This window comes from Corvus brachyrhynchos, unplaced genomic scaffold (assembly GCF_000691975.1).
Source record: "Corvus brachyrhynchos isolate BGI_N302 unplaced genomic scaffold, ASM69197v1 scaffold239, whole genome shotgun sequence".
NCBI lineage: Eukaryota > Metazoa > Chordata > Aves > Passeriformes > Corvidae > Corvus > Corvus brachyrhynchos.
In genome coordinates this window covers 2,565,292-2,583,870 of record NW_008246057.1, presented here as the reverse complement: position 1 = coordinate 2,583,870, position 18,579 = coordinate 2,565,292, and the positions used below count along the sequence as shown (strand labels likewise).

General features: G+C 41.5%; 1 protein-coding gene across 17 annotated transcripts in view; it reads left to right on the top strand.

Moving 5' to 3' along the window:
• Positions 1-18,579, top strand: part of LOC108449540 — a 52,216-nt gene that overhangs the window by 1,353 nt on the left and 32,284 nt on the right. For 4 of the 17 annotated variants that reach the window (XR_001865725.1, XR_001865721.1, XR_001865719.1 and 1 more), the window contains one exon: positions 14,564-15,114. The exons of 4 other annotated variants lie outside the window; for them this stretch is intronic. Coding sequence is in view for 2 of the 13 variants with exons in the window: in XM_017745905.1 (XP_017601394.1) it covers positions 8,847-8,941; positions 14,564-14,643 (175 nt within the window). In the remaining 11 variants the exon portion in view is untranslated. Of the gene's footprint in view, positions 1-132; positions 7,770-8,846; positions 8,942-14,563; positions 15,115-18,579 lie in introns of those variants that run through there. 9 more of the 17 variants (XR_001865722.1, XR_001865718.1, XM_017745904.1 and 6 more) reach the window with 4 other exon arrangements.

Below are 18,579 nucleotides of genomic sequence, written 5' to 3'. Positions count from 1 at the left end.
TGCCGGGGGATGCAAAGGGAGAAAACAGGCGCCATGATCCCAGCGTCAGGGAGGACTCCGCGGGCAGGGCGTCCCTGAAGAGCTGGCGAAAAGGAAAGCAGGACCAGGCCTGGGCTTTTCCTTCCCAAACAGTACCGGGGCTGTGCGGAGAGGAGTGGGGAACGAGCGAGAGGGGAGCAACTCGTGCCTGCCTTTGTAACTGCGTCAGTACAAGATGGCGCAGGGTGTCCCTGGAGAGGGAAGGGAGTTGCACGTCCGCCGGAGGTCATGTGACCGCGTTGCATTCCTGTGGGGTTTGGCTGCGGACCAAGCTGGCTTAGGCGGCGGCGGCGGCTGCCCGGGAGAGCCCGGGCTTCCCTCCCCCTCCTCCCGCACAACGTCGTCGGTCCCGCGCTGGTTCCCTTCCCCCATCAGACTTATATGCACGAGGGTGTAGCTGCTGCCGAGGAAGGTTCTCGCTTCTCTCCTTACTCTCCACCCACTTCCAGGGTGTAGCTGCTCATGGGGGAAGCTTTCCATTTCGCCCCCTCTCTGCGCAAGGCTTTACCCACCGCCAGGGAAAGTTCTCCCTGGGCGCCTGCTGGCTCCGCCCGAGTGTGGGAGCCGGGTGCGTTCACGGTAGTGCTGCCCGCTCGGTGCGAAGGCACTCTGCTCTAAGTTAAGTTCCCGGGGGTTATGAAGCGGTTCTTGCCGGAACAGTCGTTTTAAGCGATGTCTAAATGACTTCATTAAAGCCGCTGAGGAAAACGCACAGGCTATGCGGAGTTGTTCTTCTGATGAGGAGGTCTTTGCTGTTCTAGTGTTGCTCTGCCGGGGGTACGGGATGGAGGGGCCAAGGGAAAATCTGCCCGGTGTTCATGACTTTATTCTGTTTGAACAGGAAAAACGGATCGCTGTTCTTTGTGTGTTGTTGATTCCTATTGCAGGAGTTGAGCAGCTTTCTGTGGAGTGATGGGTATATTCCTAAATCAGGCCGCATACGGCCTGCGTCTTTAACATGGGAATTGATGTGGATGCTTAGCGCAAATGAAAAATACAGTCTGCGAATATGATGAACGTTCCCCATGTTGTACTTTGAGATCCATAGGAAAATGAACTTGTTACACAGGTCTGGATAGGCCTGGAAGGTTGGCAAATCTATTTTCTGGGTGTCTTATTTCAATATTCGATGGATGGGAAGCAAAAAATGTATGTTTTCCAATCCTAACTCTTTTCTTAAAGGAGTGCAACTCCTCTTACTGTTTGGTTGAGGTTCTCGTGTTTTCAGAGCAGTTTAGTGCTGGTTCTCATGTCTTGTTCTTGTATGCCAGGGTGTAAATTTAGCCACTGCATCTAACCCCATGAACAAATTAACAGTTAAAATTGTTGATGGTTTAATATGTTGGTTTGTTCTATTTAGAAATGTTTCACTTTTTTTGTTCTTAGTCCGTCCCTAGGCAGATAGGATTTTTTTTTTCTTTTTACCTCCACAGTAGTAACCTGATAGCCTGAATATTTCACAAATGTGCTGTTTGAGAACTACGGGAATTAAAGTAACTGACTGTATGACTAATATACAAGATTCCTGTATAATAGATGCTCTTTATTATGCGTTACATAAGTAATACGGTGAGGTGGAGTTCAGTTACATAAGAACTGACTGGGGACTTGGGAGCTACTGTAAGTAGTTCATACTGGTCGCATATATAGCCTGCAGAGCATCCCTATATTGTGGGAGGAGGGGTAGAAAAACAGGATTAGAAGCATCTAACAGCACTACATTTTTCCTTTGTAGGTTTATAGAGGATACCAGTTAAGCATGACACAGTGTGAAGCTTTCAAAAGCCTGTAGTGTCATTTGAGCTTAGGTTTTAGGACGTAAGCTCTGGTTTCTGAAAGAGCAATCCCCCCTTTTTTGTGTCAGAAGGTGGCTGTCAGCATTGTGCCAGCTGACTTCTGTGCAGACTATAAAGCGCAAGATTCTTGAGTCCTAGAGATTGTGAGGCTGTGGTGGTTTTTTTTTTTTTTTTTTTTTTTAATAAAAAGCTTACTGGAAATGGTGTTAGGAGGAGGCAGTTGGTTTGTTGATCAAACATTAAAATGACTGGATTACTGATCCTTCTTGTGTAGGCATTGTATGACACAAGGTAAATACTCCCTTTGTAATGGAAGCTTCCAGGGATGCTTTCAGTGTACAGTGATTCTTTTAATACAGCACAGATTTATGTGGGACTTGACATTGTGACTACTTTGTTGCAGATGTGTTTAAGGAAGAACATTAATTTGAACTAAAGATGAGGGGGAATAAACCTTTTTGTTGCTACTTGCATTTAGGCATGTGTTCTATAATTATGAAACAGAGTAATTGCCTGCCTCACTGTAAAATAATTGTTTGAATGCTTATGTTAGAGAATGGTTTATATAGAAAATCAGCTAGAATTTTAATTCTTAAACCAGCCTTTTAGGTAACTCACTTTGATACAGATTTTGCTTGAAAACCAATAAATGAATTATTTTAAAAGTTCTCTGTGTAACTCACAGCTTATTGCAGCAGTACTTGAACGGAGGTGTGGCTGTGCTTATATGAAGCTATAGGCAAGTTTTAATGAGCTGGTAGTAACTTCTTGTTTCAAGGTTGTTTTTATTAGCAGTTCTCAGGGAAGCAGTATTAGTTATCTTCAAAGAAGCAGTAGCTCCAGCAGTGTTGCAGTGCAGTCTCAAAACAATGTCTTATGGATTCTGAATTACTTGTGCTGCAGGAGATGAGTAAAAGCAAAATGTGCATATTTCTTTGAGACAGGGGATTTGCCCAACAGCCAGTCTGATGCAAGCTGTGTTTTAATCTCGAAGGAAAGAAAAGATCTGTAGGAGAGGGAGACTGGGTAAAAAGTGGCGTGTAGTTTACATTTATGGTAGCTTACCGGGGAAACTAACAATTTCTATTGAACTACAATTTGTTCTTTAATGGGGATACTTCAATGGGCTGGATGTTCTCCAACAGTTAAACTTGTGGTTCTAACTTGCCATGGTAGCCTGTCTGTGCACGTATGTGTGGTCTGAGCCCTTGCTAAGACCTGTTATTTAAACACCGTTGTTTACCTTTGGCCCTGCAAAGGGACTGACAGGAGTTCAAGGGTATTTAGGGGAGAAAGGAGAGAGATGCTAACAGTGTAATCGATCTGACTATGCATTAATGTCATAGTTGAGACAGTTGAAGTGCTCATGCTGAAAGATGATCCTGCACCTTTTTTCAGTTGTTCATTCTTCATGGGGGAAGTAGTAGTGAAGAATGGATCAAACATAAGCCTAATTGTAATGGATGGTTCTCTAATGTGAATCTTCATTGTGTGGCTTGACAAACGGTCCTGTTAGTATGGAAGTAGACAGAAGCAGCTGCTGGGAAAATGGAGATGTGCAGGTTTTAATTGTTAGTGAAGTTAGGTGTGCTTTTTGTCAGGAAAGCTGTAGTTATTAGGGAGTTTTGAGGGGCATGTCTTAAAGGCTTTTGGCTAATGTAGCCAGAATCACTGAGTCAGGCACTCTCAAAAAATAATTCTGAACCTTGACTATATAAGTCATTGCTAGATTGACCTCCAGTTGTGGGTGGCCAAAGCACTTCAGATTCACTGAAATTGTAGCCTGTAAAATTAAGTGAAATGTTATTCTCAACCACAGGCTAGTTAGGTGTTCACAGGATTTTAGATTTAAGCATATTTTTTTTGGTACAGGGTAAAACTTGAAATAAGCTTGCTTCTTCCAGAAGTGGCTGATAATCTAATAGCTGGGGTATTCAGTGAAGAATTATTCCTACAGGATGAGTTCTTAGCTAATAGCAAAAAGTGATACCTGTGGGTCTCAGTAGTCACTAGTCAAATGAATTTGCATTATTTGTGAGGTAAAGGAGTTCTAGTGACTGACAACTGATCAGTTTATCGACCTGGATGTGGAAGGACTGTTGAATGCTCAAACAACAGCAGGACAGGAATTTCCTTTGCACACTGCTTCAGGCTTTGTGTTATAATGAGCCTTTCTGAAAAAGTTGAGATTAGTAAGGTTTTGCTTTAGGAGGAAAATAGGTTATTGGCTAGTTCTACAATTCTTAACAGTTGAGTTCCTCACTTAAAGAAGCAACTTTAAAGCTGTTGTGTGGCCTCCTAATCCTGGGATTAGTGGGAATTAGCACCAGGTTCACTGCTATCACCTTTGGATAGTGAAGTGGGGCAGTGGTTTTTCTCCTTCCAGAAGTAACCTTGTTACTTGAAGTAGAGTCTGATGAGCTCCTAGTTGCTTTGGAGAGCAGTATTAAGGTCCATGTAGCTACTTTCATGAGTGAGGTAGTGCTCAGACATGACTATAATGCAGCACTATCCCTGAAACACTGTCAATAGCAGTTCTTTGATGAAGATGAAAATAACCAGTGATTGAATGGTTCCCGAGTAGTATATGCACAACGGTACTTTTTGAGGATCTTTAGGAAGAAAATGGGGGGAAATACTGCCAGTTTGGAGACTTGGACTGTGCCAGAGTTGGGAAATTACTGAACTGGAGACTTTAACATCCCAAAAGTACTGCTGAAGGTGGTCCTGTCACAGAAAGCAAGAGTTTGTGTTTCTTGTAAGCTCAGAAACCAAGGAAATCTTAGCTGCTGTGTTTTTGTGCTTATTACATGTTGGACAAAATAAACCCTACTGAAACTTCTTACTGTGACTGCTCCATCTGTGAGCTTGTTAATGTGGCATGGTCATGCAGTAGATGTTACTCAGAAGTAGAAATGCAGCAGTATATCATGTCTCTCCAAAGGTTTAGCTTGTGAGGACTGCTGTAGTCCTACTCAGTGTGGTCTGTTAAGACTCAAACCAGAAATACTCAACAGGCTGAGAGAGCTGGAGTTTTTCAACACAGAAAAAAGAAGGCTCTTGGGGAGACCTCACTGCAGCCTTCCTGTATTTAAAGGTGGCTTATGAAGAATACAGAGTGACTTTTTACATGGGCAGACAGTGATAGGAAATGGGTTTAAACTAAGATGAGAGATCTGGATTGGATGTTAGGAAGGGATGCTTAGAGGATAGTGAGGCACTGGAACAGGTTGTCTAGAGAAGTTGTGGATGTCCCATTCCTGAAAGTGCTCAGGGGGGAGATTGGATGGGGCCCTGAACAACCTGGTCTGGTGGAGCTGTCCATGCCCATGGTAGGGGCTGGGAACTAAATGATCTTGAAAGTCCTTTCCAACCCAAACCATTCTGTGATGTCTGACAGCAGAAGGGTGTGCTAAGAGTGGGTACCTGTTTGACATAGAGTACCACTGGTTATAATAATGGATTTGTTTCTAGCAAGCTTCAGTAGATTGGTAACCCATGAAGCTTTCTTAGGTGGAGTTCAATTCTTAGTATTCTATTGACAGAAGTTAGTATCTTTCTGTCTAGTTGGCTGTTGTATATGGATGTTTGATAGCTGTTCGATCCAGTGCTAGTACAGCTGCTATAGATCAACCGAAAACAAGTCCAGAACTAGCTTGTGTGGCAGATATGAGGTGTTAGAACTAGTGTGGAGGGCACAAGAGCTTAAGCTGAAGAGGTAGCTGGGAAACAAGCATTAGCATCCAATTCTTGTGCCAAACTCCCTCCTTCCCTGTTCCTGCCTTTACTTAGCAGGTTAGCGGACTGCCATGTGATTCCCCAAATTTTAGTGAAGTAAGGTAAAAAGAATTGGAGGTGCAGAGCTGTGCCACTTCTAGTGCAGACAAACCAATCCCTCAAAAAGACTGAGACTATAGCTGGTCATGATATTGAGATAGTGATTTAATCTCTAGCCTAAGAGGTGTTTTACCAGCTTTATTCCCCAGTACGTGCTAAACGATGGTTGTGCTGCTTCATTTTGGGCCACAGTGTTTGTGGTCCAATTTGTCACACTGATGATAGATTGTGCAGTGTGGTCTTATCTGTTGAGCCGGGGTAAGCTGTCTCAAATTCCATCCAGAACAACTGTGGGCCTTCTAATTAGAGAATTATTAAATATTACAAAATGTCTTTGTCACAAATATCCTGATTTAGAGGGCTACTCTTCATAAAATGAAACTATTGCTTTTATCAGAGTGGTACCGCTTCAAATTCATCTCCAAAGCTGTGCTCCATTACCCCAGCATACAAATGTTGGAACAAGCTCATAAGCTTGTAAAGGCATGCTGGGCAGTTGTCAGATCCTATTTTTAAACTGTTTCTGAGAAACACTTCTGCTTCCCTATCTCTGCACAGTCATAGGAAAGGCTATACTTCATGCAGGAGCCACAATGTCTGGGCTCAGCTAACAGTAATTTTTGAACTTGAGTGTCTCCTCTTCAGAGATAGTAAAATTGAACTGCACTGACTTCTGTTGGGCAGGGGAGATGACAGATCACTAGGAAACAGTGGTAGCGGACTATAGAGTCTTTGACTCTGGGTACCAACAATAAAAGATAACAGGTCTCTTCACTCCTGTGACCAGTGACAGGGCTTGAGGAAATGGTACGAAGCTGAGTCAGGGTAAGTGTAGGTTGGATATCAGGAAAAGTTTTTCAGCCAGAGAGTGGTTGAGCATTGGAATGGGCTCCCCCAGGGAAGTGGTCACAGCAGCAGCCTGTTTAAGTTCGAGAAGCATTCAGGCAATATTCTCACGTGTTCTTGGGGTGTCCTGCATGTGGCCAGGAGTTGGACTCCATGATCCTGATGGATGCTTCCCAGTTTGGTATGGTCTTATGATTCTAGGTCTGTGGTGACAGTCTAGCCAAACTTTAATAGGAGTCCTGATGCGTAGTGCCAGAGCACCTGCTTTGCTATGTTCGGGAGAGTACAAGAAGAGTTGAGAGCTTTAAGTACCTTAAATGGTCTCTCTCCTGGTGAATCTTGAACATAGCAGGTTTGCTTAATCTGCTACTGATTTGCAGTAACCCACTTAACTATTACTGTGTGGCACTACTGTATGCCAGCTTTAAATTTTCACTAACACTGGAAAATTGCATAAAAATGCAACTGGGTTCTGCAGGGAAGTAGAACTAGTATTTTAAGGCTTTTTGTCCCTGTGTTTAACATTGCCTACTTTAGTCTAGGCCTGAAGTACAGACACTACATATGGGTGCTTACATATTCCTGTGCTGGAGAGGGAATTCCAAAATTGAAGGACTACTTCAGAGAATGTGTTACGTAGTTTGGGTCAAAAAATAAAGAATACCAATGAAGCATTTAGACTTTATTTTGTTTGTCTCTTAAATTTGGCAGGCAGGGATATTTCAAACTGGGGAAACTACTATGAACAGGAAGAAAAAAGTCATGCTGCTATAAAATGAATTATGCAGTGCAAAGTCAACATACTGAGTTCTATGTATCTTAGAACTCTTTCAGGGCACTCCTGGGACCCTGCAATTGCTAATGTAGACCTAAATGATGGGAGGGAATCATAATTTCAAAGCATTATTAGGACTGTAGCCTGAAGGCTGTAGCTAAGCCTGCTCTACTTCTAGGAGTTGACAGTGCAGGGTCTTCTCTTTTTCTAGAACAGGCAAGCTCTTCCTCCACGCTTCCTGTAGATTGTGTGCTACAAATATTGGTGGCCTTGTAAGTGCAGCTGTTAGTTTGTCTTGTCCTCTGTTTCAGTGGTATGACTACTTAATAATCCTGTTACCCTTTAAGTAACTTGAAGTAGTTAACAGAAATCAAGGAGAAGAGCAACTACCTAAATTTTGCCTTGTAGGCCAAGTGTTCCTGCTTACAGGAAGAAGAGGAACTTAACATCGGACCTATTTTAACTTCATCCTACAGGTAGCAAAGCAGGGTGATCTTTTTGAAGGGTATGATACCTTTTGTCTGTTTGCTTAAACATGCCCTTTAGTTTCAGTGATGTAATGACACTGAAATGGGCTATAGAACTGTTTCCTCATTTAAAACAAACCCCATAAATGCCACATACTTTTGTAACCTAACAAGAATATACTCATATACTTTCTGTTCAGTGTAATGGCTGTGCCTTACGTTTCAAATTTCTCCTATGAATGATCCTCACAGCCTTCCAATGTATTTTGTAGATAGCATATCACAAGTAAGAGGGCTTGAGCTGTCTACAAATGCTTGTCTGTATAGAGGTGACTTGCTGAAAGGTACTTCTGTGTGTCTGTAGATGCTGCATTAAGCTTAGGTTTTTTTTTTTCCTGGAGCCCACCTATGTATTGAACAAAGTGTCTTGCTCTGTGTGCTTCTTTTTTGCTTGAATGGCATTGAGCCAGATTTATGTATTGATTGCACTTAGTAAAAGTAAATTCTACATTCTGTTCTGGATGTGTGTATTAATATGTGTAGAACATCTGTTGCATCTTTCTAGAAATAGCATGTTGCAGTCTTGGATCACATTTCACATCTGAAGCCTTTAAGGGATATCTGAAGTAACAGTTTACGTAGTGGGTTTTTCTTACATGATGCAAGAATGAGTACTGTTTTAGAGCTGGTATTACTCTTCTGCATCATCAATCCCTACTATAGAAATAGATCAGCAAAGAGGAAAAAAAACCCACTGAACTGGGTGTCCAAAAAAGCAGGTCCTGTAGACGTTGTTTTTCTTTGTGTGTTTTTAAGATTCTTGGTTGAATCTGAATTTTGGATGTGCCCAGCTGGCACTGGAGTGAAGGAGAGGGTTTATTACTACTAAGAAACGCTTTTACTGTAGTTGATAAGCTGAGATCTTGCTCTGTTTGTCATATTGTAAATAAAGATGAGATGTTTCATTAAGGTCATTTGCTTTTCTTTTACATGAGTCTAATGTAGGCATTTATTTTAATATGTATTCTTGGGTCTCATTAAGCAGTAGCATGTCTGACATATGATATCTTTTTGAAACTCCCTTAGTTTTGATTTTCAGTTGGAAGTGTTTGAATGGGGACTCCTGGACCTTCTGGCTGTTCCAAGGAAAAATAAGAATTGGATATATTCTTCTGTAAACAGTGAGTATATACCCAAGGTCCATTTAGCCTGTTTAGCTGTTCTTCAGCCTATGGAAGCCTAAACAGTGAAAGCACAGAATACCAGTATATGAATGACTGTGCTTGTGATTACAGATGGCCAAAGGGAGGATGATGGAGGCCTCTACTGGTAGCTGCAGCACTTTAGAAGGGTGGGTAAAAAGGGTATATTCCTGATGTTAACCAGAGAACAGTTGCTGGAAAAGTATTTTTATCAGTATTTGTAGCTTTTCTAAGCTGCTGTTCACTTAGTATTTAAAAAAAGGGAACTGAAGAAAGCTTGAATTTGAATACATCATCAGTAGAGGGCTTGCCCCTAACTGCAGCAACAGAATGGACTGTAAGACAGAAACCTCACTGAAATCTGTCTGTCTTGGCTGAAAAATAAGCAAGCCTAAACCTGTAGTTCTTGAACAGTGTACAACTTTTAAGTAGCTCAAGGCTATGTATGTCTGTAATCTACTGATCATAGAAATTATGAAAACAGATGCATTATACGCAACTATAGAATTCTGAAAGACCAGTTTAGAGGGGATCTGCATGTGAGTAACATCCCTATTTCAAACAGTTACGCTATATCCTACATCACATTATTCCTAGCTGTTGTGCAACAGGAAAGCTGAGCTTTTTTCCATTCATCCTCTAGACCTCGTGGAGGGAAACACTGATTGGACTTGTATTTAATTATAACTTCCTTCCCTTTGGGAACTCACGTCTGAACTACTACGGATTTCTGGCCACGTGGTATACTTTGGTTTCCTGCCCATATGTGAAATTTGAGTAAGCTTTGGAGCCTCAGGATGGAGAGGGTGACTGGGAGACTTCTTTCTGTGGAAGTAGAAAGTCATTCCATGATTATCTCCTTCCCCAGTTTTCTGCATGTGTACAACTAGGCATACTCTCTGTCATGGTCAGCTGGTAGTATGTATGAGCTAACAATACAGCATGTAAGATTTATTTAAGCTTTCTTATTTTCAAACTTAAGGACTCCTTCAAAACTTAAGATAGTTTTGCTGTATCTGAATGAAATTGTTATTTCTAAATGTTAAAAGAAAATGCTGGGCTGAAGGCTAGCACAAAGAATGGCAATTTTATGCCTAAATTTTCACTTGCCAAACAGACTTGCCAAAATCAGCTTGTAGGTTTTCCATTCAGTGAACAGATTGTGAGAAGTACGTAAAAAAATCATGGAAACTGGCTGAAGAATGAGAGATTGCAGTACAGAAAGGAAGGTGCTTATCCTTACCTAGATACGTGTTTTACTTTAAATCCTGTTTTGGAACTGGATGTTCATGCCCTATCTTTTGTAGCTTTTTGAAAGGGAGGAAGTTCAAACAACCAAATCAGTAGCCTTTTTAAATGCAGGAGAACTGGAGTAAGGAAGCCTTTGAGCATGCATGCCTCCAAAATCCTGCAAATGTTCTTTCACTTAAATTTGTCTGAATAGCATAATCAGTCTTGTGTTTTACAGTGCTCAGTTACTAGGAATTTAATTTCCATGTTTATACATAATGTTTTCTACCTATTCTGTAATGTATGCATTTTTTTTCTAGCAATTTTCGCATGCTGTTTAACTTCATTTTTTTTCCCGCAACATTGTACCCAACTTTATGATTCAGGTGTTTGTTTCCTTTGTTTTCTAAAAGAAAAGAGAAACTGCTAAACCTGCAGATTTTAGTGCTCAAGTTCACAAATCAAAATAGGCTTGTAGCTTGTAGTTACAGCTTAACTGACTGGCAGGAAAAAAAGCTATAGTTTAAGAAGACAGCTGGCAACAGGATTATGTCTACCCTTAGAAAAGTAAACTTTCCTGCCACAATCTCCAGATCTGTTTGGATAATGATAAAAAGATACTGGGCAAAAAAGGAGTTCTGTGACTGTTGGCCCAGAGTATAAATATTTCAGGCTTTATTGAGTACTTCTGTGGTTTAAAAGTTGCAGAAAGCTGTCTTAGTTATTTTTAGGTTGGGGGAGCAGGAAGAGTGCTTGTTTCCTGTCTTCCCCTCCCCCAGGAGCCTTGGGTACCTTAATGAGGAGAAGAAAAATAGCAACTCCTGAGTTGGTTTGCCAGTTTCAATTGAACAAGGTCAGTACATTTCCTGACTGGCTTTGTGGAGGGGGTGGTACAGCCACACAGTGCTACATTGTAGCACTTCGACAGTATTCTCCCTTTTGAACCAACACAAGGGCATCGAGAGTTGTAACTGAAACATGTCTGCACTTGATAGTAGCATATAAATAGTCTCCAAAGCAACGACTACTAAAGCTTATGACTAGAATTAGTCCTCCAGGTGCTGTTATGGGAACTTTGATGCTATGCGCAGGCATGACTAACATGAGAAATCAGTGAAACCGAATACTCCAGTTCCCCTTAGTTATAATAACCTTAATATATTTAGGTAATAACCATTAATGTCTTCGCATTAGCTGTTGCTTCTCTTGTGCATAGCTATGAGTTCATCCTGCTTGGAGGTGTTGGTACATACCCATGCTATAAAACAAAGGAATGTGGTAACTTGATAATAGTACTTGTCCAGCTCAAGCAATACGAGACTGCTTCACTTGGCAGTTCAGGGTTTTTTGTTACCTTGATCCATAGAAGCATAAAGAAAGCCACAGCAGTGTTTTGGATTTTTTCCTAAGGGAGAGAGGCAAAAAATGCATATCGTCCTGGTTACTGGAAAAACTGCGTAAGACAATATAATTGCTTCTTTTCCTCTTGCATGAGTATTGGCAGCAGTACACAGGTGTTAACTTTGGGAGGAAAAGTGTCTGGGCTTATTGTATGAATCTCAGTATGTTTGGCATCGGTGTGCGCATACACTTCATAAAAGCGATCAGTCTTCCTGACAAAAGCCAGTCTGCAGCAATCCACCTAGAAGTACAGAGCTTCTTGGCACTGTGAAGCATGTGCAGAACAGGCTTAGAATCACTCAGGCAAGAAGCAGATAAATACTGGTTTTGGCATGCAGAAGTGTCCCTGTGTGGAGCCAGGATAGAAACAGCAGGCTTGTCCTAGCATGCTCCTCCAGCAGCTACACAGAAATGTCACTACTATGTAGGGCTGCACTTTTTCTTCAGTCTCCTGTGTATTTTCCACTATGTGTTTTCTACTCATTTAGTGACAGTGGTGATGCTCTCTTTGGGGATATTGGTTTGCAGTTAGGTCTAGAGTTTTGTTTCATTTAAAGTTAGGAATTTAGAAAACTGAACAGATTGTGCTGCTTACTTTGATTTTTCCTGCTGAATTTTATGCTGGTATTAGCTGCTTTGGGAAACAAACTGTATATGAGAGGATACTAACTGAGAATACAATTTTCAATATCTTGAATTCTGGAGAAAATGGAGGTGTGGTGGAGGTGGATTGTGGGTTGGTGTGGTTAAAGAAGTTTGTGTTTCAAAATGAGCCTTTCACAATTCCTGATTCTGGACAGTTTATATATTCTTCACATGTGTGAAATAGATGTGACTTGGCTAGGTATAACGTAGCCTGTTTGCATGTATCCTTTGGAGGCTGAGAATAACATTATCTAGATACAGAAGACCTGGGATAAGTTCCTCATGTAATGGTCACCCTGAGGTGCTCTAATCTGTGTATGAGCATGTATTACTGGTAGTTATTATAACTGCACCAATGTCTGAGCAGAAAGGAAAGAAGAAAGCATGTGGTTATAGCTTTCTGGTGGTGTTGGAGTATTAATAATAGGATGCAAGCGGTAGATTGATATATAATATACATGGTAAGGCTAAAGGGGGTCCATTAAGATGTAATTTAAGGACTTCCAGGTAGGAAGACAGCGCTGAAAACTAGAGGAAAGGGGCTGGGGAAATTGATGAAGTGAGCTGATACCAAGGAGAAAAGTGTGGTGAGCTAATCCCGGAGTAAGAGAAGCGCCTATGGTGAAGGCAGCCATCTTTAGAAACAGTGAAAGGACAGGAAGCTTTACATGAGAACCTGCTGAAAGTTAATGTCTGTTAGCTAATGACACCTATCATCAAGGAGTCAGTGCAGAAGTCTGGAGTCATGGCATGGCCAAAACCAGCACTGAGACAGCTGGTGGGGTTGTTAGCTTGGCCTGTGGGCTGGAGGAGGAGTTACAGAGGTGTTGTAGGTGGTTGGACAAAAGACTGTAACTACTTGGGGGTTACTGGTGGTAACCCAGCTAAGTAAAAAGTGATTAGCAGTAGGGCCATGTTCATCAGGGTTACTGGAGTTCAACTCAACGTTTAAACACTGACAGCTTCTTAATGTGCCTGAACTAGGAAGTGTTAATTTGGGGCCAGTTGTGGATGCCAGAGGCAATCACAGCTTGAGATGTTCTCTTTAGTTGCTCTTTACCAGTCCTGTGGGCTGTTGTTCTGATACTACAGTGTAGTGCTTCATCACCTCAGTTGTTGATCATTTGTGGGACCATGCTGTGAACAAAGGACTGATGTGTTTAATAAGGAGGTCACTTCCTCCTAACCTTGTATTCAAATTTTGAGTTGGGGCTGGCTGTAAACCCAAGATTAGTCAAAATAGATTTTGTATGATGTAAAACAGGATCCCTCCAGGACCATGCTACTGCAGAAACACCCTTCTCCTTTTTTTCACTGCGTAAACTGTGTGAGTGGCTTTCCAAAGCACATCAGTGCCTCATGTCAGGGGCACAGTTAACTAGAAACTATTGGGTTGAGGAAAAGGCAGAGATGTGGCAAAGTTTTGTTAAATATTACCACGAGATGCTCTTTAGCTGTAGTCTCATTATTTTGTCACAATTTAACAAAACTGTTCCTGCAGGAAATGAAGCAGCAATCTTTTACTGATGACAAGAAATAAATTAGGCAACAGTATACAGCCTATAATCACAAGCCATATAAAACGGATGTCAGTGGCCCAGGCAGTCTGTTCTGACTTTACTCAACTTTCCCCTGCTTGTTTTCATAATGTTGCAAAACAACAGAGATTAGTAGAACTGGATTTTCTGCAAGTGTGTGTCTTTGGAGCATCAAACACTTCTCATTTTCCTTTCATGGCTAAAACAATGCAATAAAACAGGTTTAATGACAGAGCAAGTCCTGCTTTTTCATAGACCTTTTTCTCCTATCCTCCCCTAGCCTTTCCGTGGTAACTCCGGTGCCTCATGAGTTACTAGGAATGCTGGCAGAGCCTAATGTTTACAATGCAGTCTGTTTTTTGAATACAGGCTTCAGTCTTCTCTAGCAAATTGAAACCAGATGGGAATAGCAGGGAACAGAATGGAATTTAATTCTCTTATGTGGCTTGTGATATTAAGAAAACTATTTGGGTATTTTTATTGTTACTTTGCCTAGAAAATGGCTTGTACCTTCCCTCTGTCCAGTCTCTGTAATGTGGAAGCCTACAGCACTTAGCCCAGCACACTGAAAGCCTTCACTGAGATGTTTTGCTTTACTTCCACCGCAGTGACAGACTTCGGTATAATCATATTACATTTTTTGTGGGGTGTTTTGGGTTTTTTTCAAGTGAAAGGATCAAAACTAGTTAATCCATCCAGAAATGTTTTTTCTGCACAGCTGATGGAGGTGAAATGCAGTTGTCTTGCAACATTTAACAAGCCTTTCTCTTTTCTCAAACTATCCTAGGTGAAAGTATGCTAGAGGAAGACGTGTTGAAATTTGAAGAGGGAGACAGGCTCAGCCACTCAAAACTCCAGTGGTTCTAGGATCTGTAATGCAGACAGCATAAGGACTTTTTTCTGTGCAGTTATTGCTGTGCTTTTTATGCTGGTTTCTCAGAGGAAAAGACTCAACATGTTGAATCACAGAGACGTTGCTTCCTGCTGGGTTTTGGGATTTCCTTGCAGCTCTCCCCTCCATGGCTGCAGGAGCTGTTTTTGCATAATGCATGTTCTCAGGCAGGAAGTTGCTGGAGATGAAGACAGAAGCCAACCAGTTCCGTGCTGAATGTAATAGTTTCTGACTCAAATTGTGTGGTAATTGTCAAAATATCATAGGGTGTGGTAGGAACTGCTGTGTCTAACATGGTTGAGGATTTATTCCCTCATAATTTGCCTAAATGAGTATAATATGCTAATCTCAATTAACATATGAAAGTGGAGGGGAAGATTTCTTGATATTTTCTAGCCACTTGAAACCTGATTGTGTGCAAAAATAAATTTCAGTTTGCTGGTGTATTAATGGTTTTTTTCCACTTTGCTCAATCTTAACTCCCATTCTTTCTGATTCCCCCAGAAAGAAAAAAAAGCTGTACTTGCTATAGCTTCAAAAATACTAACTCAAAAAACTGTGAGCAGAGGAAATATGATAGAGCTTCAAATTACTGTGTAGTTTCACTAGGAATTAAAAACATGTAATCCTGGAAGTTACGGTAGTAAATTTATATCAAGTATTTTCACACACATACCTGCTTCATACAGCTGCTTTCCTTGTAGAATAGAAGTATTCCTAGCAGCTTGTTACAGTACTGAGTTTCAGTGTCAAATACAAGATTGTCACATTTACTGTGAAGACAAACTTTAGGAGAATTCGTATGAACTCCTTCAGCAATTGTTCTTGTTAAACCAGGACTTGCAGCTCCAAGAGGCAAACAGGAAAGGGATGGAGGGAGGGGTCGTAGTCAAATTATCAGGCAGATCAATTCCAATTGGAATTAAGCTCTCTGAATGTGGAGTAGTGTCAAACAGTGCAATACTCCTGTATGCTCTTTTTTCAAAAATTACTTGAGATCTGCTGTCTTTTTACCCTGCACTGCTAGAGGAAAGCTCTGGATGAAGCCATTTCTCTCTTGTGTTTAATCTCTGCTGTACTTTGTCCAGTCCTTGTTCAGCAAAGTTCCTTTAGGTGGTCTGTCCTCTGGTGCTGTTCAGAGAAAAGGGAGAGAGTTGATCTCTAGAAGAGTGTCTGAAATACAGGACTTCAAAGGACTGCCTGAAGTTGTTAAACCTAGTGTCTTTGAGCATCTAGAAAAGCTGCTTTATAGGATAATCCTTCCCAGCACATTCCATGATAATGTTTCCAGTGCCTTTGAGTTTTTGTCTCTGGGCTGTAATGATCCTAGAATGTGAACTGGCACCTAAAGCACTATCAGAAGTGCAACTTCTGACTTAATTTAAAATAAGTGAATCTTCCATCCCTAGATGTAGTTCTTGCTGGATCAAAAAAGGCTATATATTTTAATTAGGTAGGGTCTATGTGCCTAATTTGGCATAAAAAATGCTTGAAAAAAATATTAATGAAAATTTTCCTTAATGGTGAATGACAGATGTGTAAACTACTGTTAGACTCTGTGTATGTGTGACTGACTGTTTGTTAAAGGAAAAGCATGTTTTCAGAGTGTGGTTTTGGGACTTTCAGACAGATTACACAAACTCAAGGAGGCCCAGCCCACATCCTGTGTAGAAAACCAGCTCACAGAAATGCTCATTGTTCTTCAGGGTTATAAGTCACTGTATTTTGTGCCTCCTTTCTATTTCACAGTACTGTATGGAAAATCCTAATGCAAAGGAACCACAGCAGCTTAACAAGTGCTTGTTCCTGCCAGGTACTGAGCACTGTGCTCTTACCAAAAGACTGGGGGACTGGGATTAAAACATTAGGCTCCCTGGCTAGAGAACAAAGGGTTTGTGTTGGTAAAAGTAGCTGAGAGTATTTATCAGGTGAGTAAATCAATTGATAATTGACATACTTTCAACTGAAAAGCTGTTTGTATGCAGCCATGCCAATATTTACTATCTTGGAGTGCAAGTTACAGGATATGAAGTTTGCTTCAAGCAGGGTGAGTTCTCCCTGACACTGATTCACCTCTGCTCAGTCTTTACTGCAGAAAGAGAGAATGTGGTGTATCCAGATCTGATACCGCACAGAAAGATAGTGGTTAGTGTTTCTGAATCTACCCATGCTTATTGCTGAGTTGTGTTATTCCATCTGCAAGCTAATGGACCTATCTATAAAGGGAGCTATCAAGTAAAAATGGTAAACCTGTTCACTCTTCCCTTTTTTTTAACCTACATTATCATCTTGGAGTTATTTTTAAAAAGCTGAGGTGTTACATTTCATTTTTAATTTTCAAACAGGAAAAATGTTCCAATGTGAATTTTAAACCCCTTGTTTTTCTTACTTCAAAAAGCAACATCTTGTATTTTTTGCTAGAGTTCAGTACCCATTTAAGACCGAAATATTTATGATAAAACACCTGTAGCTAAGCAGAAGGCTGCTTTGAGAGTGTTTGAGGTTGTGTCCTGCTTTTCTACAGCCCTCTGAAAGGAGGACTTCAGTCCCTTCAGTCTCTGCCAGTCTCCTGACTGTGCAGCATTCCCAAAACATGTGGCCCATAAAATGGGATTACAGGGAAGGCATTCAAGTAAACAGAAGTTCCCTCGGGATGAGATCTGCTTTTTCATACTGAGCTCCTGTGTGCTGTAGCCTGGCGCTGCAGCTTCATTCTCTCACCAGGAATGAATTCTCTTTTTGGTGACCCCAAGGGTGGGAGAGCACCCAGGCCACCCCCATATTTTGGGGATAGTCTTCTGGCTGGCACAATAAAGTCCCCCTTTGTAGTGTTTTTGAAAGGACACACCCAATTACAAGTTAAGGGCAAATAATCCTTTCTGTGTCTCTTCAGTGTCTCTATGTAACAATAAATGACCAGTTTCATGATGTGGCTATAGCTGCCAAAAATCTGCAGTGAATGTACCGCTGTATCAGTCATTAATTGTACAGTATTGCTGAAGCGGCCCAGTGCTTCTGTGAATTGTGTTTGGGTAAGTAGCTGCTTAAAGGTAAAAACCTTTGTGCTTCTATGAGCCCACAGTTCTCTTGGTAGACAATAGTGTATTTCTGTGATTGCATGGTCCTGTTGAGCCTGTTCTGTTGAAAGTATACAACCTGGGGCAGGCTCAGTCTGCAGTTCTAGTACTTTTGAGTTCTTTGTTAAGACTAAATGGTATTGGTCTCAGCAGGGAACATTTCCAGACCTGCTCCCTGCATCCATCCTGGCCTCAATAGCTCAGGCTGTCATTGCTGCTCCACAGGATGATGCTGTGTGGGATATCAGGACACAGAGCCTTCAGACTTGTGTTCATTTAACTGCAGCTATGTTTTATATTTTGAAGGAACTTGCCACAAATGGATATTGTCCTTCTGCCTTTGCAGTGGCTGCTAGTCACCAGGGGAATGATTCAGTCAATAGTGTTCCCCTTATCATACTCCTAGAATGGTCTGGGTTGAAAGGGATCTTACAGATCATCTAGTTCTACCCCCCTGCCATGGACAGGGACACGTTCTCCTAGACCACATTACTCAGGGCCCCATCCAGCCTGGCCTTGCACACTTCCAGAGATGGGACATCACAGCTTCTCTGGACAGCCTGCTCCAGTGTCTCACCACTGTCAGTAAAATATTTCTTCCTGGTACCTAATGTAAACCTGCCTTCTTTCAACTTGAAGCCATTCCCCTTGTCCTATCACTACATGCCCTTGTAGAAAGTCCCTCTCTGGTTTTCCTGTAGGGTCGTTTTGTATTCTGGAAGGCTCCTTACTGCCGGTAGCAAGGCTTCAGGTGCTGGTGCCTTGTCTTGGCTTCCTGGAGGTACTGCTCTGTACCACAGCATGGAGCAGGGAAAAGCTGCAATTGTACATACT